The following is a 24,992-nucleotide window of genomic DNA, read 5'->3' as shown; positions in this document are numbered from 1 at the left end:
GGATTCATTCTGACTAAAGTAAGTGCCCCTGCTGAGAGCAAGTAAACAGAGCTGATCTATTTATCACAGAAACTGTTGTCTGTTACAAAGAGAAATGGACCATCAAATATTTACAAGGCTTGGAAAGGAATTTTGATCTGTTAAACACGCAAGATTCACTCCAGGCTCTGTAGTCCGGAGGCAGGACAGCTCGTCAGTCTGGGAAAGCTTGCCTGGACTCACGCCAGTTCTGGGAAGCTTTGAAATACAGACACCTTGAGCCAAACTGAGACAGGGGTGAACAGGTACGTCAGAGCCGGTGCAGCGCCACACACCAGCCCCACCAAGCCCTTCATGCAGTCTGCAGGATGGGGACTGCAAGACTGCGACTTCCACGCGAGCCTGGGAGTCATTTTGTTGCCAGAAATCGGATACCGTGGGAGGACGGTGAGCTACAAGGTAATGAGCAAGAGCTTACACGACAGCCTTGTAAACCTGCAGGTTCAGCATGCGTGCAGGAATGTATATGCTTGTAAAAGTATTCAGTGCCCTGTGCTGCGCTTGGGAAGCACCTCTTTCTCTCCACTGGGTACAGAGGGGATCCAGACAACCAGCTCAGTGCAAAGCAACTCCCTCCTGAAAGGTTGAGTTCAATGAGGTGAAGCCAATTGAGTCCACAGCCCTACTGATTATTAGCTTGGGGCAGTAGGGATTTATGAGCCGTTACCTGTGGTCTAAGCAGGAAGGAGGAGGAGATGATAAAAGTCACCGTTTATTTGCATTGCTTATGCAAACACTTGGAGTAAACCTTTCCCCCCTTCACCTCTGCAAAGCAAGCGGATGAATGTGCCGTTGTGGGATGTTCCCCATCACTGGGTCCCTCCTAGCTCCAGGAAGGCTTGCAAGCCTTCCCTTGGACTTAGACACTCCACAACCACACGCTGTGCCTGCAGTTCAGTTGTAGGGGGAGTACTGGTGTCTCTCCCCGGCTGACATCTAATGCAGGAGAAAAGGGGTAGCGTCTGGGATTCTCCCGCTAGCTGGTGCAGTTCTGTGAGTAGGAGCACATGGATCCTTCCTCAAACAGACCACTAGCCCAGCCAGACACCTTCCACCCCAGTCCTCCTCCTAGTGTCCTCCGCAACCCCTTGTCAAACACTTCAAGCGCTGAGGCACCTGCAGTCCAAGTTATGGAGATGGAGAAAGCCCTGGTCTGCAACAGCATCAAAACCTGTGACCACGTCACAGATCCACCAGGACGGACCACGTCAGCCATGACACATGCAAGGACAGCACGTGGAAAAGAGCATTTTCCAGCTATTCCAGGAACAATGTGCCCTTTGATTTGCAAATCTGGTGATCACCAGATAGCGATTTGCAAATCACCAGGTCTGGGTTTCAGAGTTCGATCTCTCCCTGTATCTGTGGTCCTGAGATCTATTTAGCATCTTACCAATGCAGCGTGATCCGTCAGGGCTGGTCATGAAACCACGTGGACACGTGCACACGTAGCTGCCTGCTGTGTTGGTGCACTCGCCGCCATCACACACGCCAGAGATCGCGCCACACTCATCCACATCTAGAAAGGAACAAATCAACAGTGATTTATGTTTCCCTGCAAACCATCTCCTTTCCTATCTGCAGTGTGGATCCAGGACCAGAGCTGGGATCACAGAGGACAGGAGCTGGTGTTACGGGTTGTCATGGGATGCCCGAGACCACAAGTGGCCTCCTAGCAATGGATCAGTACGGAAAACAAGACTCCCCCAGAGGGTGATACAGAGGGCTTCACGGAGTCCTCTGCTTATCTCTACTGACACTGCAGGTCTTTGGGTAGGCTGATCTAAAACGTTGAGCTCCCTGGAGTACAAAGGAAGCTTCAGGACAGAAACATGTCTGTGCAGGTGCATGACTGGCTGGACAGCAGGTCCCTCCGTCTGACTTGGAGGCCTCTCTGAAAGCAGAGATGCAACATCGGAGACAATATCATGTTTTCAAAAAGCACTGGGCTGACGCATTATTCACCAAATTTCTCCATACAGGAGGGATTTGGTTCGATTTTAAGTACGTTCAGGCATCTAAATCCAGGTGAAAAGGCCTCCGTACTATCAGTTAGGCAAGGGGGTCTGGACACTCTATGGGTTCAGCTCCTCAATCAGCAGTCCTATCGTAGCGTGAACTGATTTTCATAACAATGCCATGAGCATGCCACAGTTTGAACTGTTTATCTCGTCACAGGGAAGATTAGTGAGAGAGAGAGAGACATTGAGTCCTTGGAGAGATCACACCTCATTATCCATGGCGATCAAAGAAACACCATCCATGTTAGCAAGCCCTGCCACACACTGCTTCTGCAGCAGCCTGCTTCTCCCGCAGCGCCCTGCCGTGTGGGTGGCAATGTAACATACCAGTGAGGTGCATCTCTCTGGATTTAAGAGCACGGAAAATAAGGACTTTGCAACAAGATTTTGTCAAGGCGCAACAGCTGGACTCAGACATCAGAGGGACCAGGCAGCCCCAGTGCCCAGACATATGGTAATAATTGCAGAAAGGTTACAAAAGTACCAAAACTCAGAGACAATCACCCCAATCATAGATAGCTTCTGCCATTTGAACTTACGGTGTGCTCTACAAGCATCTGTCTAGTGTGGAGATACAGCAGACCCTCACCACAAGCTGAACATGGAGACTAAGCCCCATTGGCAAGGTCCTGGATGCCTGGGTCTGGATCCTGAAACGAAGCACCTATATTTGAAATCTTGCTCAGAGTTAGATTTTAATCCATGCTGGAAGAACTGAGCTGGAAAGATGAGACGCTATAGGGTTTGCTTGAGAACTGTAGAGTTCTCCAAACTTTCCAGGCCATTTATATTACAACCTTGAGAAAATTCTTGAGTTAATTATTTCTTTGGCTCTTTTTATACTGAGTATTTAAAGAGCTTCATATCCTTGTGAAAGTTTTAGTTAACAACAGATGGGAAACCACACAGAAAGCCTGAAAACTGCAGCTTAGCAAAAGTCAAACTGCAACAAAAAAGGGTGAGGACAGAGCAGAAAATTCAACGAGTACCTATACTGATGATACAGAGAGAGACAGCCTGTAACTTGTGTGCAGCTCTCACCTGGGACCTGAAACTTGGAAAATCAAAGGGAACAGAGTGGCAAATCAGCTGTTTTGAAAAGGGCAATCTGTTTTCAACAAATTTTGACCAAAATGTCAATATAATTAAATGTACAGGGCCCAGCCATGCTTGTGGGGCACTTGACTCTAAGGACTTGTCTGGGAGCAGGGCTGTAGATTTTTTTCTGTTGCCAACTGAAATCTGTTTCAGAAGCTGAGATGGAATTAGATCCAACCTCTAATCAACCCACCCAAAGCAGTTGGTTGACAGTCACGGTCCAGGTGGTGGTAAAAGACAGAAGGAATATTTGCCCGATAGTTTTTACAGTGGCAAAAAATAAAATGTGTCTTGGCAATTGGCAAAATAAATTATTTCTGCTAAGCAACATTATTTATTGTGTTTTAAATCTATCGTGCTGCTGTGAATGGCTAAGGGGAGTTTTATATGCAATTCAGATGCTGCCTGGGGCTGGCAGGAAAGTAATGAAAAGGAACTGGTCAAAGTCTGCTCCTTCGAGGGGATTTTTCTGATGTGAACAGCGTAACAGCCTTGCACAGCCTGATGGCATTAGCATGTGTGGAGGTTAGAGTTGCTGCAGGGCAAGGACTAATCTGCAAAAAAAAAAAAGGCAGAACAGCAAAGAGCTCTCATCTGGGAGTGGGGATGGAGGATGTCTTTGGAAGAGCTCATCTAGCAGACTTCAGTGATGAAGGCAGCATACACACATGGGAAAGAGTTACCTGAACCCACCCCGTCAGGGCAAGGGAGGGACCAGAAGAAATCTGTGCTGAGAGCCAGAAGACCTGGCTGTGATGATGGGTACGAGCCACAGTGACAGATCTGAGAAATGGGCGAGAAATTTCTGTAAGAGATGGCTGTGGGCTACCCGGAGGGGAGGTGAGCTGTGTCCTGTCCAGTGTGAAACTGCGAAAAATTTGAGTTAGGAAGGAAATGTCTGACTGCAATCTCACAGTGCCATGCAGTGGCTAGCGATGCTAGTGCAGCCCTGAAGATGTATGGGAGAAACACTGAGCAGAAGCAGGTAGGTGATGTTACCTCTTAACTAGGATCACTCCTGGATGCCACAGCTCTGTGTGGTGCCAGCTCTTACAAGAGGGTGTTATCAAAATGGAGGGGTTCAGAGTCTAGGGGGATGACTCAAGGCCTGGAAAAACCTGCCTGACGTTAAGGGACTAGCAGGACTTAATTACATTTATCCAAGAAACTGTGAGGATGTGATGGGATCATAGAAAAGAGACACACAAAGATGATGTTGAGAGCGCAGTGCTTTGCAGTCTCAAAAAGAGAAGATGAAAACTGAAGCTGAGACATTATAAAGTCAGGCTGGAATGGACAGATTCACACCAATGGTAAATAATCTTTGGCCTACGTACCCAGGGATACGGCTAGTTCTCCAAGGCTTGGGATGGATTCAACTCACCTAACAATGTCTGTAAAACAGACATTGTGCCCTAGCATAGGCACAAATCCAAGGAAGGACAAGGGGGCGTGAAAACTGGCTGCACAGAGGTGACTCTCAAGGACTAAGCGTTGTCCTCAGTCCTCCAGAACCATCCTCATAAACTTCATCCTTCTCTAAAATTAGAGAGGCTGCCAGGAGCCTTCTGCCATTGCATCCCAGGCACTGTGACCCCACTACACCAGCCTTTGGCTGCAGGGTGGGACAGCCATGGACATCGGATGATGACAGTTAACTTGCATCACCACAAAGCCCCCACCTTGCTCTGAGGGAAAAAGAAGTATAAAAGGGTCTACACTGTTAGACCTCTAGAGGAAAAGTCTGCAGAAATGAACTGGACAGTGGTGCATGTTGAGTTGTGGTCAGATGTGTTAGATGGTTACAGAGCAGGCACCTCCATCAGAGGTTTTTCTAGATGCCATTTACACTCAGCAGAAAGAGATAATCTCTTCCAGGCAGTAATTCATCACATCTGAATGGAAATGTCTAAACAGAGCAGAATAGTTGTGCCGTAACAGTGATGATTTTTCCCTGCAAAGTGAGACATAGTGAAATTCATCCCACTCAGCCCAGCGATAGACACTGACAATGTACATGGTTAAGTAAGATGAGCTGAGCTGCCTTTTGAAGCGAGGCATATGGCATGGACAGAGACCCCCCCATGGGTGCTTCATGTGGTCAAAGAAATAACCTGCAATCTCTCCCCCTTGCTCACGCAACCTGTTACAAATACAATTATCTTCTGTTTTACTTTGGCTGCAACTCTGAGTCCTGAGGAATCAAGTGAGACCTCGATTTCAACATGCACAAAATTAAGCCCAAGTGCATAGGGCAGGTTATACGCTCATATATATCAAGAGGGGAAGATGCATTCCTGTTTGGCTTCTTAGGAACTCTAAAATTATGCTTTCAGCTAGCCAAAGATTTCAGCCGCCTTTTGCAAGCAGCAGAGGTATCGCCTCTGTCCTTGCAGTGCTCCTTTAGCCCTTTGATGCTCAGAGCCCCTCCAACAGACAGACACGACTTGAAACCTCGAAAGGCAGCAATGCAAATCTACAGAAAACACTTCCCCCACCTGGGCCCCTGCAGCGAAAGAGATTTTATCACTACAGCCTGCCCTGTCATTTAATTACAGGCCTGTGTTTGGTTACAATTTGCAGAACACTGGAAGGGAAAGAGCTTTATGAAGCAAAAGCTGGTTGTACTATTAGAAATAACAGCTTAAAACTTCTGCGTATCTCTCCTGAAGTTTGCTGTATCAGAGATCTGGAGGCCAGCTGACAGGCAGGCATCTTATTAAATCAACACTTATGACATAGCATCAGTCATCCAAGAAAAAGTGTATGTGTTTGTGGGGGCAGCAACTACATTCCATTCTTAAGGAAAAACAGAGTTAATTCAAAAGGTTAAATCAAACCGCAACATTTTTCCCCTTGAAAATCCTAGCTCAGATGAGAGCAGCGTTAGCAACCCAAGAAGCAGAAAAAAAGCCAGAGTTCCTCAAGCCTACTCGCACATCCTGTACTTTGAGAAACTGAGCTCTGGGCTTTGTTGTTGTTTCAGTTCTTCCCCACCACATTTGCCTTCTTTATTTTCCCTTTGTAAAGTGTCTCATATTTTTGATTCATTCAGAGCTGAAGTCCATGGAGAGCTTGACACAGTGGGATGGATATGTACACCTCTCATTAACACCCAGCTGCCAGCTCTGGGTAGGGAATTCTTCCAACTCCAACCTGGCTACTTCATGACTTTTCCAACTCTCTGTTAAAAATTAAAGCAATATTCTGGGCGCTCTGCTCTTCAGACAATGGCAGAATTCAATGCAAACGTTGATTTTGGACCTGGTCTCCAACTCGCTGGGTTGGAGTTGGCCTGATTCAGTTGGCTGAAAATGCTGGAAGCCAAAGGCTACAGAGCTTCAGAGAGAGAGTTGCAGTCTGCAAAGCCCATCCAACATGGGTGCCCACAGACATGTTGAAACCCCAACCTTTCCATCTGCTAAAAAAACAGGACTTGATGGAGAAAACATCTCTGTGTCACGTAGCAGAGGTCATGCCTCATCAGCCCTCTCTCGTGCAGCGCACGGGACTCTCAGACCTTCCCTTCCAGAAAGCACAAAGAAACCACAGAGGAGAGTAATGGAACCCTCCAAACCACACCAAATCCATGGAAATGAGCTTTTAATGGATCCAAACAATGAGCTCTTCTGTAGACATTTTGTAAGAAAATTGAAAACACGCTAATAAAATGGCTATCATGTTCCATTCGTGAGGAAAGTGGGCCAGCCTACCCGCTCTGCTCATGGAAAATGCAGGAAAGCTCCCTCCAAGTTCAGAAACATGAATGAGATTCAACAGAGTAAAAAATAGAGCCTTGTCTTCATCAGAAAATTTAGAATTTTGTGTGGTGGTGACAAAAGACTAGCCCGTAGGGACATAAGTAGCATCTAACACGTCACCCCATAAATGCTAAATAGAAAGGGGAGAGTAAAAGGAGGTGAGATTTGTAATTAAAGGATTTGTTCTCCCTTGGCACAATCTGTCTCCTGGAGATGCCGAAGACCATCAAGAAGGATCTACCCCGGACAGACTTGAACAGAGCTTGTTGCACAAAGCATGCAGTGCCTTTCACTCCCTTGCCTGGTGTTCCCCTCTGTACTTTTTTGCATCTTGTATGTTATCATTCTGGAACAATTTTGGATGCGAGACACTTATTCCTTTTGGGGCATTGGAAAGCATACTGGATAAGGTAGTGGCATTACATACTTCACTGATAACGGAGCTGGCTTAGCATTTTGTTATGCAGTAGAGGAAGGGCTATTAAGAAAAGAAGTTAAACTATTGGCAGAGAACTACTAAAATTATGGAAGGAAAAGCTTTATTCAGTCCGTGATTCCACCCATAAGAACATGCCATGGAATTGTTCCCTTGAGTGTAATTTTTATGGCTGCTTCCAGGATAATTTAAAAGTGTCACTCTGTGTCACAACCCCCCCACTTCCCTACGATTTATTGATAAAGGTCTTTGTAGCAGGAAGATGTGTCTGATTTCAGCTTTGATGTCTCCTTTCTTCATTTTGCACCATTATTGCCAGGAGTGCTTTCTTGTGTCCTCCTCAACAATTCTTTTCTTCCAGCAGGGTTAAGAAGTCAGCTGGATATAAGCATGCCCTTCTCTCAGTGCTCACACGCTTCTCGTTCCCCTTGCAAACCTCAACAGATCCTGCGCTTTTCCCGTTTCCCCATAAGCCGAGCATAGTATCTGTCAATTTAGCCGTAAGTTGGCAACTTTTGCCCTCCTTGCTCATCTTTTCATACGAACACAATATAAATGCCAGTCCTTTGGCACTTGCAAAGCTGGCCCTGTCTCCAGTGCTGGTTAAGAGAGCAGCCTTCCCCTTCCCCACCCGCAGTCCACCCCCCCTCCACTGCTGTGCTTCATAGACTGCTTCTATCTTTCAGAAAGTGAGGAGGCAACTCTCTGTGCCAGAAATTTCTCATTATATGTTGCACAGCCCCAAGCTCAGGAACTCTTGATCCCTCGAGCTCCCTCAGAATACAATGAACAAAGGCATAAAATAAGCCACTATTTGAAAGTGTCACATTCATTAGAGATGAGCTGCAGAAATAACTCTGGAACTGAGCAACCCTGAACTTGGAGGATATTTAGGTTCAAATCCAAACTTGATGTCGTGTGCACGTTTTCACATTTTGCAGATAGAAAACGGACAATATTTTCGTTCTGGGGCTGACCAAAATTCATCCAGCGTATCCAGCTACAGCCCCCTTGCATGCTTGGGAGATCAGGGCCTGAGCTGGCCTCCGTTATCAGCATAGAAGATCTTGCATAAGAAAAGCATCTTTATTCTTCAGGGATTCAGGGACTGAAAATGGAGCCTTGATTCCAGGTGCCATTTGTGTTAAGAGATAAGTATCACTATGGGAAACGAACAACATTATCTCTACTTCTGCCTATTCCCACCAATAAACAGCCCGAAGAAGATTAGTGGTACATGCTGCTGCGTTAATGAGGGAGACATCATTAATCAGCAGACACAGTGACACAGGCTCTGACCTTTGGCTCAAACGCAATCCCATCTGCTGACTTCACTCCCCAGGAGGAATCTTCTAAGCAGAAAAATACAAGCTCCTGGGAACTAGGGAAGTATTTAACATAGGCATTTAATCTACTTTTAATATTTCCTGGATGCTAGGCTTGGATAAGGAATCCGAAAACAAGAGGAGACCATCTCCTCTTCCTAAAGCAAGATGGTCTCAGTGCAAGCTGAGAAATCATTCCTTTCACCAGCTATAAAGTTAGCGCAAACAGACTGAACAAGGGAACTCCTGCAGCTTTGAGATTTTAGGCTTGGAGCACACCTGGATAAAGAAAATGTCCTCTTATGGTTGTGGTCATTATTTTGATTAAAACCCTCGGCTCAGTGAGGAGGTTACTTGGACTGATACAGATACCTTGGCAGTACAGACAATTTCAGCAAATCAGGAATTCAGTGCTCTATCAGCTGTACCAAACTGTTTGCTCCTGACTTATCAAAGCATGCAGCAAACTTTGAGACAGGGCCCAGATCTTCCTATGCTTATAAAGCGTCAGCATCAGATTAACCCTTACAACATGCTGCCTCTCTGTTCCCCTATTCACGTAGTTTTAGTGACTCACGTGGGGTACGTGTCCGAGAGGGGAGCGGTGATAACCCAGACAAAGGTATCGTCTTCACCTCCTGACTGCCTGGTGGGGACATGCTGGTGATTCATGTCTGGGAAACAAGCCCTCGAAAACAATCTCAACCCTGTCAGTTTAGAGCATCCCTCATGTTTATGCCATTCTAACAGAAGGACCCCTAGGTCAGTAAATCATACCAAAGGAAAGCATCCTCTTTTGGTGGTCTCCTTAGCAATTGAGGTAAGATAAGTGATGGAACAGACACCGTGGATGCTGGAGATGTCTCTTTTTATGGCCAGCCAGGAAGGAGAGTGAAAGGAAGCTGTTTATGGCCACATCACGCTGCTTTTGCAGGCGTTCTGGGAAGTGGGGACCCACGCAGAGGCCCCTCGCATCTGGATGACAGATTCAGACAATGGATTGTTTTTAATCTTGGTATATAGGAGATTCCAGCTAAACTGATTTCATATGTGCTTTGCCTGGTCCCCGGCCAGCATGGGTGAGGCAGACCAAGGCAAGAACAATTTTTTGTGTCCTGAGGTTGGGCCCGTGGTTCTAGTGCAGTTCAGCCTTCGTCCATTGGCCAGCCAAATTGCACGGGACATCATTGGTTTGGGGGAACTGGTTCTTTGCCCGAGATGCACATAAAAGGGCTGTTTTGGATTCTATCGGTTCCAAGCCCTTGGGTGCCAGAGCACTGCAAGAAATCCTTCTGTTAAAATTTTAGAAAGTCTCGTGGCATCCTGCCAAGGAAGATCCACAGACACAGATGTCTTCTCAGCATAAAAGAACGTCCATCCCCCACCGAAGGATTAACTTCTGTAGCCGGTATCTCACTTTGGAAACGTTTTTCTGAAGAGCTGAACCCAGGTCACACGGCATGCACTGACACAGAGACTGCTAGAGTTATACTAGCAAGGCAAATGTCTGGATTGCAGGAGCGTGGGGGTATGGGAACAGTCACCTGGAAGCAGTGATGCTCCTTTCCCTGAGAACTGAATGTTGGGAGAAACCCCATGGGACTACGTATGCTGTCAAACCCACACTGCCATGGAGGTGCTTTAATGCTAATATGGTGCCTGCTTAAGTTATCGTGCTTATATGGTGGCTGCTTTAAGTGCTCTCTCTGTGTAACAGTTAGCTGCCTGCAGTTCTGCCACTGTAAATAACTTTGCCACCTGGAAACAAATTCCAGGTTAAACGTCTGGATTCTAGCGCATTCATCATCCCTTGTCTTCGTTACAACAAAGCCTTGGAGAGGAATGAAAGGGAGGTGGAGTTCCTGAAGCCCAGCTAGGTGGGACGCAGTCACGCCAGCACAACCAACACGTTTCACCCCTAAAATGGCAAACACAGGCCAGCAGGGTTTCATTAGGGTATGTGGGAAAGAGCTTTAAAAACCAAGGCAGGAAAAGTTTAATGCTGTTTTCCTTTTCATTTGCCAGATGTTTGGAAAATACAACAAACGTTTATTCCCCTACTTCTGAGAGGTGCAGCCTGCCTGGCAAGGTATGCGTCTGGCCCACGAGAACGGCTGCAAGATGCTTGGGGAGAGCGTGTCCTTCCTATAGAGGTCTGCACACCTCTCAGAGACATGCCGAGCAGTGATAAAGGAGATGCTGAGGCTGGACCTTAAGGAACTGGAGCCAGACTCTCATGAAGAGGGCTTCGATTGGTGGCACTGTGAATGTTAATATACTGATTGCACCTAATCCTTGCCTGTGCGCCACACTTTCCTACAGAAGTGTGTGCCTTAAGGCACGGACCAAGACATCGCCTCTCACAGTCTAGGCGAGTCCTGAATTTAACTAAGGAGTACAGTGGACCAACTTACCCTGAGTCCAAGAGCAAAGAGCAGTTCCAGGGGCTTCCAGAACCAGGCAGAGTTCTGCCTTAACTACTACAACCGGTCTTAACATTGTTAAATTTTCATACTCCAAATGAAACTAGTCCTCTGGTCTGAGGATCGGGTATTTGGCTGTTTCTAAGCAACTCCGCTAACCACCTGGAAAGTATTTCCCTTGAAAATGGCAGAGGTCTCGGCACCATCTTACCAGACCCTGCTGAGCTGTTGGGAGCGGTCCTTTCTGTTTCCTGCAGTCCTACCTCCAGACACGGGGATCTGACTGCCGGCACTGCAGATCAGCTTGCCCACATGTTCAGAGCAGAGCTGCACCTGCGCATCTGGGCAAAGCATCTGGGTCCTCTACTGAAGCGTTTTTAGAAGGTAATTAATACTTAAACTCCTCCAACTTCTGTGCTGAAGAAGAGGCAAAGAGGAGTTTCTGCAAAGTTCCCTTCCATCAGGTTGGGAACTTCTCCAGAGAGTTTGAAAGTTGACTGCGCTGCCCGGGCCGCCCACAGCGCCAGGCTAAGGCTGATGCTGAGAAGAGGCAGACTGCATTCCCCCCTGCTTGGCTTCAAACCACAGCAGCTCCGTAGCTACTGCTAAGGCACTGATGCTTTAGAACACCCCTAACTGTAAGCACAAACCATGCCTCTGAAGCACTGTATCATTTCCAGGAGAGATGCTGAGGCTGAAAAGATCACTCCCATTTACAACTCAGTTGAAGATGAGCAAGGTGCATCCCACAAAGTAACCAGAAAGACAGGAAAACCAGGCACAGCAGGCAGACTGTCTGCGGACAACCCTGGATTGGCAGGGAGGTATGCTTCCCCTGTGGGGCTGGGACAGTATCAGGCCACTGGCTCAAAGGAGGGATGCTCGCAGGCGTGCTGCTGACTGGCATTTCGTGTCTCTAATAGCAAATTTTCATTTGTGCCTGCTTTGTATTCAAGGACAAGGTTCAGGTTCTGGCCAACACGTCACTTTGGAATAACATCACCAAGTCAGTGAAGCAACACTGCATTTACTTGCTCCATACCCTCATCTCATGGGACCAGATCTTCTGCAGTGCACCGAGAGCCATAATGTTATTTCTGGTTGTCTTATTCCGTCACCATCCCAGCTAGTCAGACTCTACCCGCTTTACCTTCCTTCAAGTCACTCTATTGAACTAGAGGCAACAAGTTGCAAGCTGCAAAAAGATAAATATCAAGTGGATATAAGGAAAATATTCCTCACCATGACAGTGGTGCAACCCTGAGACAAAAGCCCCAAAAGAAAAGGCTTTGAGTTTTCAAAACTCGGTCAAACTGAGCAACATGAGCAACCTGATCTAGCTTTGAAGCCAGCCCTGATCTAAGCAGGAGGTTGAACTAAAGCCCTCCAGAGGTCCCTTCTGTTCAATGAGTCTGTGTTGGCATTAAAATACCTTTCAGAAAACACCTGCATGAAATAAAAAACTCTTTCTAGTTTAAGAGAAGATCAGACAAGCTCTATTCCTCATTTCCTCGCCTTGGACTGTGGGAAGCAGATGAACAGTTCAGAGATTCATATTGCAGGACATTTTCTAACATGCCTTGATGCTTGCAGTACTCCCTCCTACCTGGAAGCTAGGATCAAGGCTGGCATGGGAGCTCTTTCCCACCTGTACTTTGCCAGCCTTGGAGATGCCCTGTGAGCAGAGAGATTCTCAAGTTTTTAAATGCCCTTGCGCTCTCAGAGTGTGTCTGGGAACCCAGTGCCGAGCAGTCTGGTCAAGCCGTGCAGAAGTCTGCAATCTTACCTTCACATCTGTGGCTGGTCTCGCTCTGCTTGTGTCCCGCAGGGCATTTGCACTCATAAGAGCCCACCGTGTTGATGCAGTTACCACCTTGACAGAGGCCAGGAATGGCTTGACATTCATCCACGTCTACAGGAAGAAGAACAAAGACGTTCGAAAGTGCAACCATTGCTACAGATGAGTGTTCTATCCCAGCATGGTGGGAGTGCTATGAGAAAGAAGCAGCTTTGCTCCAAGTAGGTGGATTTACATTTCCTAATGCAATTATCCATCCGATTACATTAGAAAGAAGGTGAAGGACAGAAAATGGACATAAAGGTATTGCTGGCTTATCTACACAAGCGAGAGGGAGACAAAAGTATAGCAACGTTTTCCATAGCAAACATCAATGTTTCTACCCCCTCGTGGTTCATTCCAGGTTGGTAGCTGAGTTGAGGATGAGAGCTGGTTTGGTGGGATGTCCTCCTGCAGCCTTCAGAGAGCAACGACTGCTGCAGGGCAGAGAGGGGAACCTATGGACTGTAAGCTTTTGCTCTTCAGCCCCGTCCCAGGAAGGCTCATCCTGCAGCCACGGTCTCCTCATCTGTGAGGGGACACTGTGCTTTCCAAAGCACCTCAGGAAGGCCTCAGTACTTGCTGCTAGAACCAGCACGCTCATGTGCTGCAGATATTATTTGTAATCCTGTTCTGCTTGCAGTAACAGTGAGTGACATATTTATTAAATAGGCCAAGCTCTCCTGAAGAGACTGGGGCCATAAAATGCAGATTACAATAGACAGCAAGAGAGTTCTCCTCTTCAGCCTTCCCAATTTTATCCTACAGACACTGGCCAATGTGGGATTTGGACTGTAATTTTAGCTTTTGATTGTGGCAGGTAAAGGCTGAAATTAGTTGCAGATGCAGAAAGGAATTCATGCAACTCTACATGGAGATCCCTGCAACCCATCAGTGGGGGAGAAGCAACAGCAGCTCCGGAACAGCGGCTGCCGATGGGATCTGCTGATGGGAACCCAGTGGACCATTCTGCCATTTTTGCCTGGGTGTCCTAGACATTGAATGCAACCCCTAAGCATGTGATTTATGTATATTTTAATTGCTTGTGTGATCTCAAAGGAGTTACAGCTTCTGTTTTGAACCAATAATACAATTTACAGAGCACTAGTCACCTGATACAAGTGCTGATCATGCTCCAGTGCTGGGACAGAAGCTCCAACAACAATAGCAGCACCACAGAATGAGGCTATATGGAAGGCTGTAACTTAGTTTTAAACGTGGAGAAACACTACCCTGATTCACTGCATCTTGTGGGATGGAGGAATGTCACCTGAGAACCACCAGAATCTTTACGTGAGCTAAGATGATCTTAGGTGATCCCATGAGAGACCCAAGGTCCATGGTGATACTCTGGGACATACAACAGACCTAGCAAAGTTTACACAGAGAACTGTTCTCTGTACTGGGGCTCCTGGCAGCCATTCATTGCTCGCCCTTTCAGTGCACATCAAGATGGATAAGGGAACATCCTTTAGATGTTCATGGCATTTACCTTGGCAGGCTCCAGTACGAATGTTGGGAATGAAACCTCGGCGGCAGGGGTGAGGTTGGGCAGGGCACATCTCACATGGGTGACCCCAGGCCCGTCCAATGGTGGCACAACACATGGTCTTGGTGCAGACGATCCCGCTGAGTTGGCCCTGGCACATCTGGTTATTTACTTGGCTAAAGCAGGGACCAGTACGATAGTCTGAGGGAGAACAATAACATCCACAGGTTAGATCAAGACACAAACACAAGGTTTCCTGTCTAACACACACAGTGCCTATTCCCCTTCCTACCAGCACAGCCATTCAGGTGCAAAGTCAACAAGTTCTGGAAAAAAAAAACCAAACCCTGCATTCATGAAAAGAACAAAAATTTAAACCAAGCTGGAGACTAGTACTGGAAGTGGTGACCTTCTTTCTGCTGTACGTCTCGTGATCATCTAGAGGTTCTCCAAGCCAGCTCTTCCTGGTGTCCCTCAGGCTCATCCCATGAACTATACTTATTCTATGCCTTGAGTCACCCCCTTTAAGTACTGGCCCTAGAATGAACTCAAAATACGAAGTCAGGCAAAGAGGCAATTTCAGGGCTGCGAGTTCACCTCTTCTGTGGAACTGCTGGGGTCAGCAAAGCAATCAAATTTCATTTTAGTTAGGGGCAAAGGTGCATATGGAGATGACATGGTACAAGCGTCTCATGGACAGCCTTAGGGCCTGACAGTCCATGTAACGTAAACATATAGGATGATGGAGATACCTTCCTGCCACATCACTTCTACTTGGCTTGCAGAGGAAGAGTCCTAGATCTTACCCACAAAACGTTCTGGGAGAGAATTTCTAAACCTTCCCCCGTGATGTCTACTGTAAATTGCTCAAAGGGATTTCTACGCACTCTGACAGTCTCTGTAAAGGCAACCTCCGGCAGTCATACACGTCATTGTGATTAATTTCTTCGGTTTAACTCTTAAAGGTCCCCTGGCAATTTTAACTAGATCTTTAAAACCCAGATGCTGCAGAAATAACCAGCCTGTTTCTCATTCCCAACAAGGACCCTCCTATCCCTTAAAACCAAAAAGATTTTGAAGGGCTTGTTTGCACTAAGGAATGTGGTTTTGCCACTGTCTGGGCTCTCATGACCCTTGATTAGGGATATTAGCACAGCAGGCATTCATCAGGAAACAAAATTCTTAAACAAGAGGTTTTTTTCCCGCTACTGGGAATAGATGATTGCATGCAAGTGTTTGATCTGTGGCTGGAAAAAGGACCTTTAACCATGTTATTGTCAGACCAGAAAATTCCACATTAACTGTCTAAGGAAGTTAGGTGTTGGTCAAACAGCCATTATTTCAGATAGTCTGGCTGAGATTTGCAGAGATGCTTATGGAATTTTGATGTTGGAGTGCCCCGTAATTAGTAATTGACTGTGAACCCAAATCCCTGCATCAGTACCCAGATTAGCCCACAGCTGTCTTTGCAGAGAAACATTTGGATTTGACATGTGAAGCAACAAAAAAAACTTGTGCGGAAAGTGGTTATACCTAAATCATGAGCCATGGGCAGCACTGGCACCCACATCTAAAGATTAATAGTTCTGTTTCCAGAAGTGTCTTTGGATAATATAGACACTCAAACCGTCATCGTCCATACTCCATTTCTTGGCCTGCAAGTTATATATATATAAGTATTTCCGCGCATGATCTTTGCAATCAGCTCCCTTCTCTTTACATCCTGACACACGTGTGCAAAGGATGAAAAGCAAGGAAAACCATTAAATAGACGGTTTGAGACAGAAAGCTTTCTCCCATAAGGTATGTTTGCATGACAGCCGCATTGGCAGAACCTACGTTTGCATGAAACCAGGGCAGAGTGCCTTTACCCTGGGCTGTCAGAGATCATCTGGAAATGCTGGTAATTACTGCAGGCTTTAGACCGACAACGCCTGTGCTGATGTGCCTTCCTCACCTCTGTGGCTTGTGCTGAGTAAAAACTGCGTGAGGTTCATCTGTGTTACAATTATCCCACCTGGCATCAGGGTAAGTATAAGCTACACAGAAACCACACAACAAATCCTCCTGTATTTCTGGGAAAGAATCAATTAGCACAATAATTGCTTATTTCCAGCTTAGTGCTCCCTCCGATTTGTATTTCTTGAGCAGCTGGGAGCAGAGTCATACTTGAAAACTAGAAGTGTCAAAAGAAGTTTGGTCTGTGGATGTCACCGAGAAGTAAACAGCAAGAGGGATTTGAGGGGGGGGGGGGGGGGGAAGGGGCAATGATTTTGAAGTTACATTGGTATAAAGGTGCATGATTTCATAAAAGTGCCTTTGTTTGGAAATCAGAACAGAAATATGTACTATGTTTGCAACGGTGAATTACCAAATAATCGTCTTTTGGGTTTTGACCCAAATTTTAACAAGATACCAAAGCACATGGTCTTTATTAATGTCCCCTGCCATGCCAAGTTTAATGCTTTAGTTTGTTCTAGTTTATTCCTAGAAAAGAAATCAACAAAATTTGAGTTGTTTTCTCAGCCATTGTCTTTTTTTATAAAACTGAAAGGCTCTTGCTCAAATTTTCGTCCTTGAGGAAAAGACCAAGGAGAGTTCTTTATAACCACGCCAGTGAACAACTGAAATCTTCTCAAAGATCATACTCAAAGGACTATGAAAGAAATTGCTTTGTGAGCCTACTTCAACAGAGAAATCAACTCAGTAACAGCCAAAAAGGCTAACAGACTGTACTAAAGTATTAGGAGAGGACTAAAGAACAAAAGAGAGAGCATCATCGCTAAACTCACGGGTCGCTTCCATCCTGAGGGCTGCTTGCAGTTCCAGCCCCCAACTCAGAAAGCAGCTAGCAGAATTGGGAAAGGATCAGAAAAGGGCGACGAGGATGATCAAGGGTGTGGAAGGGCTTATGTACGAGGAACAACTGCACTGGTTAGCAGGCCCCAGTCTGAAAAAAGAAACACCTGGGGGAAGACCTGATAGCAGGGTACAAAATCATGAGTGGCCTAAGGAGGAAGAGACTTGCAGAGTCAGAACCAGGAGGCATCATAAAAGGATAAGAAGTGATGCTGGCTCAAGATAAATTGAGGAAGGTGGTTCTTCAGGCAACGTATAAGTTAAGGGGAATTCTTCTAACAGACGATGTGAATCGTCGACAATTGTGAGTTACGGGTGCCTGGAGCCCAGGAGTGTCTTACAGAGGAAGATCATATAGGATTGCCCTGTTCCTCTGCTGTTCCCCAGACATTAGCTTATGGACACTGCCAGAGCTTTGAGGCACAAACTCATCTCAGCCAAGGGCCCTCAATCCAACCTCATACCACTTCGTAAGCCAGCCGGGCAGTTAAATTTTAGAGTCGGTTTTGGTTCAGCATTGTGCCGCAGCATCATTGCAGGGGGAGCCTCTGCGTTAGGTAACTGTGGTCAGGTGGGCTGCAGCTCTGTTGGAATGCGGCAGCGCCTGTGTGCTTACAGTGAAATATCATACATTTTATGAGCTATTCTGAAGCCTTGTTAACCCTAGGACAATGCAGAAACACCTAATAAAGAGGGCTTGCTTTCCCCCTTTCCTAGTCAAAAGGAGCACAGAGAAGAACGTGTGGCTGATGTGACTGTGGTGTGCACCTACAAAGGGCTCTGACTTAGAAAGTCAGATCACATAAATGTATAACCCAAAATCGATGCGTGGCAGCGCTGTACGGAGGGGAAAGGGGTAAACTGGCACCTCCCACATCATCTCGCTGAGGCATGGCTGGATGCACTGCAGCAGGAATTCCTTGAGGCTGATAATGAAAGTGCAATTTTAAGGAGAACACCCCCTTTTAAACAAATAATTGACAAAAATAGATTTTCATATGTAGATTACTTCTTTGGAGGGAATGAAGCCAAGGAAATTGCAGTCTGGAGTCCAGAAAGCCTGGCTGCATTCCAGCTCCCATCTGTTGCTAATTTTAATCGTCAAATTATTAAATTTTTAATGAGGCACCAATCAAATTTTATTAAGGAAGTATGCACGCTTAGGAGATGTCTAAAGCCCTTTTCCAGTCTACGTATGGGATCCCATCTTCCAGGAACCCTGTCACAAGTAGTTGTCCTTCAGAAGTTTGGTCTTTGCCGGTACGTTTCTTAGAAAAATGGAGATGAGGTGGCTTCCTCGCTGAAAGCTGAGATTTCTTCCTGTTTCCTCTTTCAACCTCGCTCAGCCTTACAGTAACAGTGTCCAGTGGTAGGATATGGATGAGCTTCACCCTTCTGTCTGCAGGTGAAGTTCTCATTAAAGAGATTGCAAGGAAAACTGTATCAGGCTTTATTCTGGGAATCAGTCAGAATCTTTTGACCTCTACAGAAGAGACTTTTAACGCAGCAGGGCCATGCATATCTGGGCCTTTACCAGTCATTTGTAGCTGCAAAAACCAACATGCCAGCTCATTGCCTGACTTAACCTCTCCAAATACAGTTCTGCAAACTGTAAATGCACAGCATAGGACAGACATCAGCTTCTCTCCCAGCACCTATCATCAGCCTCGTCCATGCACTGACCTCATTTTTCTTTCTTGCCCTATTGATTTCAAAGTAGACCGTGCTCAGCGCATTCAGCCTGTAGATTTCTTATCGCCGTAGAGTTAGCTATTCACGCCTACTTGTCTTGAGCAGCCAGCAAAGAGAGAGAGCGCTCAAATTGCAAAAGGCACCATGGAATCAGAGTTGAAGCATCAACGTGTTTGCATTAACCACGAGAAATGTGACTCCTTGCTATGCTCCTTGTTTTGAAACCCTCGCCACCCCCACCCCACCGAGGCAGTATGGCTTTGAAGCACCACCTAGCCTGGACTAGGGACTTTTGCAGATGCTGCAGAGTCAGGTTGAGGCTACAGTGAGTCTTACCTACCCAATCCCGCAGCCAACGCAGGCCCCAGATGCGCTCAGAAGGGGAAATGTAACAGGAACAGACCTCGTTCCCAGTTTCCATGTTTGGCTGGTTGTCATGGAGATCGTTAGGAACCCCTATAGCTAACGAATGGTCATTCCTGACAATTCCAAGCCGCAGACCCCTTGGGGAGTTAACGGGTGGGATCTATGCCATTACACATGCTCTTACGCTGAGCCACGCTATTCCACTCGCAAACAGCTTCCTGAAAATATCCCCGTAGACATTTTTAACTTTCCTAATTAGCCTGTCTAGGACGTAAGTGGAGGAACGATTCACGGTTGCTGTGGACATCTGCCTTCACCCACCTGCTGCATGGAGTCCTGCTGGAAGGGGTGGGACGTTAAAGTGGGTTCAAGTACTTCTGGTTCAGCCGAGCCAGCACACCAAAACCTCGTAGTTTCCCTGTTTCCAGCGCCTGGGGTGCTGTGCTGACCAGGGATGCCGCCCGGGCCTTCCCTACCCTACTTAACCCAAGTTCACCTTGCCAGAACCTGTCTCACCTCCTACAAGAGGTAATAAAGAATGACGCACTACTCTTTGCCAACCATGGCTATAATTTATGCCAGAAATGCAGCTTGGTCTTGTTAAAAAAGAATAATCAGTTTCAGACTATTTAAAATCACCACTCTGAGGCTATCAATCATTTACGTACAACAGTTGGAAGGCACCTTCTCTATTGCTCAGTTTCCCCAGTGCTAAATGAAGACAATGGAAATCTTTTGTAGGTAAAGTTTCCCTGGGATTATTTTATTATTATTATTATTATTATTATTATTATTATTATTATTATTATTATTATTATTATCATCATCATCATCATCATCATCATCATCATCATATTATATTATATTATATTATTATATTATTACTATTATTCCCTGCCATTATTTTGCAGGGAAATGTTAATTTCAGCAACTCAGACTGATTTCTTTGAAGGAGATCTCAAAGTGAACACTTCCATAAACAAGGGCATTTTTCAAATGTTTTGTAACACCTGAATTGAAACAGGATCTGAACCTGAAATATTCACAACTTTATTTCATGTCCAATTTAAAGTACTGCTTTGCTGTGGGGAAAAAAAAAAGGCATTTAAAATTAACATTTTACTCCCTTTTAACTGGTTCTTACAATCCCTTTGGGAAAATTGGTATTTTTTTGACAAAGCACTTTTTAAGAGAAGCATTCTGTTTGAAAATTTTCACAAGGATAGCTTTCCCCACTTCTGTAACATCCATCTACCCAGTGGGGTGTCACCGAGTAAATTAATGCTTGCAGTGGGAATTCAGATCCCTGGGTAAAGATGCAAAAGCAGGAAAAATTGCACTGCTTGCGTTGCTATTTAAAACAGGCCTAGAAACACGAATATGCCTGAGCCCAGCCGTGTAAGCAGATCTGCAGGGTCCAGGCTAAAAGGCAGGTGAAGGGATTGAAGAGCTCTCCTCTGCACTCTCAGCCCGTCTTTCAGCCTGTCCTTTCTCTGGCACTGTTTGGCTGGAATCCCCTCGTGAGACAGGCCATGGGCTGGGTGAATTCCTTCTTTACAAAATAAATAAATAGACCAGCAAGGAAGAAGAGATTTTTCTTTGCTAAAAATCGAATTCCTTCTCATAATAAACAATGCTTTCGCTGAAGGCTTTTTCTTAAAACAGTAAGGACAAACGTTGCCTGTAAGTAATCCCCGGGGAGCTGCAGACCTCGCTGGGATGAGGTCACTACAACACATGCCCCAGGCTTTGGCAGGCTTCCACGCTGCTTTCCAAAAGCTCCAGCAACCGAGTACAGGAGAGCAAGGAGAGTGGGTATCAAGCCCGATATCTATTTTTCTATTTTCAATGACTGATTTCCATCAGCAGGAGGCTTGGTCCCCCAGGCCACAGGAGCACAGCCTTGCAATTCTTTCTGTCCGTAACCTTCCGGGCTTTTGGAGCAAGACAAGCAGCCAGCTCTGGGAGCGGGCGAGAGCCGATGCGACCAAGGCAAGACACTAATCTGGCAGATCCCTCTGCAAACTTCTACCCCAAAAAATTCCCACACAAACTCTGGCTGCTTGTGGTGGGGGTGTGCCCTAGAGAGCCCGCGGAGAAGGCTGGCTGTGCCCTCTGGGACCTGCCGGGAGAGCTGATAACTTACAAATTAAATGCTTAATGAAGCAATTCATGCCCTGCTCAAAGAGAGACCATGAACGTATGGGAAAGTACACAGGGGAACAGCATCCAAAAGCCACCAGCCAAACAACCAACTGAAAGGAGCTAACCAAAAATCCGGCGATTATGTCTTGTTGCACTAAATGTGAATGCAGAGATTTTACAACATTGATCGTTGGTCTCGGCACACGACGCAACTCTAAATATCTGCTAAGCCTCTCAGGCTGTGTCGATACGTGACAGCTTTGGTGGGAGGGGGGATGGTGGATCCAGGGAGAACAGTGTGAGGGTCTCCGTAAAGGGCTCCTTTCTCATGGAATACTTTCTCCACCTAGTCATTTCCTTACCTCATACAAACACAGCCGCATTCCTGATATTTAACTGTTTGGACTTTTGCAGAAAAGAAAAAGCTGGCTGCGGCAGTTTATAAGGCCAGACATTCCAAGTGCTGAAAAAACATATTCAAAGGAAATAGTAAAGGGAGAACTTTTTTAAGTTTTCCTGTCCTATTTTTACAGTTTCCTGTCAAAGTCTTAGCCCAATGAAACCTGAGATAGAGCTCCATGCACAACCCTCCTCCAAGGGCTCTCCACTGCAGCAGCGTCTGAGGCACAAAGCAGACACGCGGAAACATGGGGCCAGTAGTTCCAGCAGTTGTAGAAATGTCTGGGAGGGTTGGAGCAGGGGGCTGGCACTGCCACGCTGTGTCCTCCGTCCTGGAAGAGACCACAGGGTCAAAAACGCTGTGGGCTGTTGAATCGCTGCCTGGTCAGTTAGTGCAGAGATGGAGGTGCAGGAATGGAGGTGCTGGGGGTAGCGGGGGGGTTTGATAGCTCCAGACTCTTCCCCACACACACACTTGCCCCAGGTGGAAGCCTTGCACCTCTCAGACTCCTTTCGCAGAGATCATGGCTATAGGCAGGCTCCTGGATATCGGGGGAAAGAGTATCTGGAGATGGTGGCTGGGCTGGGCTGAGCTGTGACTGAATTTGGAGGGATTCCTCCTGGACAGCTGATGGTGTGTTCCTGACAGGACTGAGTAAGGGAAGCAGAAATTTGTGTCTGCCAGGTGGGAAGCATTTTTGGGCAGAGGGTTTGTGAACCTACCCTCCTCCTGGGTCAATGGGCTGGGGGAAGTGACGGCAAGGACACTACTGAGCAAGGACTTCCAAACAACGTGGATGGTTTGTCAGGTCTTGCCTGATTGTGTTAATGCTGCCGTGCATGAGGTGCAGTCATCTGTCTGCTGCTGCATTCAGCAAAGGTTTTGTATTTCAAAAGTGGCGATGCAATGCTTGTGCTAGGGAGAGCAAAGTGTTCTTTGGAAGAGGCTTATCCACAGCTAAAGTATCTTGAAATAGAAGAAAGAAGTCTCAGAAATGACCAAGCAGACACAAACAGCAAGTTATTAGATTCTTCTCAGACTAATTAATGGAAGTGGAAACATTGCACTCTCCTTAGCATCTTCTTATCCCAGTACACTCTAGCAGGCTTTGTCTTTTCATTCAATGGGAAGCGTTCTAGTTCCTTGCCACAAATGGGGTGTGTGGACCCTGCTTGGTTGGACCAGGCCTGGAGCTGCTGTTCCACCATGAGCTGAGCGCCCATTCACAGAACAACCCAAGGGTCTTGAGTAGACAGGGACCAAACAATGCCCCTCCTGCATTCCTCCGCATTCATGGGTTTGCAGAGATCAGAGTTGATGCACAGCCCTGGGTTGATATCAGTGCACCAGAACTGCAGACGTTCATGTGTCTACCTCCAAACGTGCTCTGCTGAGCCTGTCACTGTGATGTGACGTCGCGTTGCACTCCTCACAGTCAGATGGCAGAGGGCTGCTTACAGCCTTTGCAGAGAGAGTCTCCAGATTTGGGTGAAATGTGAATCTTCATGCCACTTTTCTCCCACAAGCATCAGCAGGTTCAACAACATCAGGAGACTCTTACTCATGGACACCCCTCTCCACAGTGAGAATGAGAGAGAGAAAGCCACATGTCACTGCATCCAAGAGCGATGAAGGGTCAGAAGATAAGACAGTCACCTTCCTGCCCAACCCAGAGCAGGCAATGAGGCGCTAGCTGCAGAGACAAGAAGGTCCCAACCCATGCTGGTCCAGCCTTCTTGGCTCACTCAGCTACAGCTGACTCAAATCCTCCTGTGTTTCTTAGTGGCAATGCAAATGGCTTGCCTATGGACAAGGTCAGCTCATGCATCTCTTCACAAAGACCCTCTTTGCTACTACTTGTGCCTTTGCCAAATTTTACCTATTCAGGCTGAAACAGTTTGTACCCAGGCTAAGCAGTTTTGGAAAATTCCAGTCAAAACATTCCTGTCAGATTTAAAGATAAATCTTGGGAATGCTGTTTCCGTGAAGGTCTCTGGAGGAAATTAATTCTGATTCCAGAGGCTGGTTCCCATTGTGCACAGTGAACTGGCCTCTGAGCCACACGCTGAACACCAAGCAGCAAACAAAGGTATTAAGTAGCTGTGCTTTGGGAGTGCTGCCCACCCTCTGGCAGGGGGAAACGTAGTATGTGATTGTCTCATTAAAGACTGTACCATAAAGCCCATGGGCATGCCGGAAAATTATATGTGCAGGATGCGTCTACATCCCACCAGTACTCCCAGCAGACTATGACTGGCTTTCTGCAGGGATCAGAGGGAAATGTGGTTTCACAGAACTGTAATTATTTTATCAAGTAAACCTGTCTGCAGGAGGAAAATGGCAACCTACAATTGAGTACGGACTTGAACTCCACTCATGGTGAAGCTTCTGCCAGACCTTTCTGCATAAATGCAAGTTATAGCAATAGATGTCAGAGCAATCTCTACTCTTTGGGCTACAGCTGATTATCAAAATGCTTTTTCTACCACAATGTAGAGAAATGGGAGCTTATGCCTCATCTTTGGAGGCAGCCTGAGGAGAAGGAACTCTGTCACATACCTCAGCTACGAGTCCTGCTTTATGTCTTAACATCTGGATTAGCAGAGCACTAGGAAAAATCAGCTGAACGCCTGGTTTCTAACGAGGATGAGAAAACTCTTTGTAAACACACTCTTTTATTAAAAAGCTCATCTGGAGGAAAAAAAAATCTTAACCGCTGCCAATAGCATTCCTCCATAAGATTTTTGCTGGAAGTAATTTCAGGCTTAATCTGGAATTGATAGGAAGAAGGGCTTGCCGAGTGTCGGGCAAACTCGTGTCTCAGCTGCGTACTGTACTCACACCACCCAGGCGGCTTTGAGTGGGCATGACAGAAAGGAGCCACCGTAGCCAGCGCTTTCCCTTGTCTTTTTCCTACCCCAGAAAACTGAAACCCAAGAAATGAATAAGCATTCACGACACCCTGGAACAGCCTTGCAGCTCAGGGGATGCAACGTGGAGGCCCAGGCAAAGCAAATTTCAGCTTAGTCTCAGAAGCCACATCCCGGTCCATGTTTCTGGGATGTCTCCAGTCCCCTGGGATTGTTGCTGTGTGTTGCTCT

The 24,992-nt window shown here is 46.5% G+C and overlaps 1 protein-coding gene across 1 annotated transcript in view; it reads right to left on the bottom strand.

The window, feature by feature from the left end:
- Positions 1–24,992, bottom strand: part of LOC143170643 (fibrillin-2-like) — a 110,972-nt gene that overhangs the window by 50,102 nt on the left and 35,878 nt on the right. The window contains exons 6-8 of the mRNA XM_076359091.1: positions 14,433–14,630; positions 12,890–13,015; positions 1,433–1,558 (exon numbers count right to left, since the gene is read on the bottom strand). Of these exons, the coding sequence (XP_076215206.1) occupies positions 1,433–1,558; positions 12,890–13,015; positions 14,433–14,630 (450 nt within the window). The remainder of the gene's footprint in view (positions 1–1,432; positions 1,559–12,889; positions 13,016–14,432; positions 14,631–24,992) is intronic.

This window comes from Aptenodytes patagonicus, chromosome 25 (genome assembly GCF_965638725.1).
Source record: "Aptenodytes patagonicus chromosome 25, bAptPat1.pri.cur, whole genome shotgun sequence".
In the NCBI taxonomy this organism is placed as follows: domain Eukaryota; kingdom Metazoa; phylum Chordata; class Aves; order Sphenisciformes; family Spheniscidae; genus Aptenodytes; species Aptenodytes patagonicus.
Note: the sequence above shows the minus strand (reverse complement) of the source record. Positions and strands in the feature narration are given on the sequence as shown.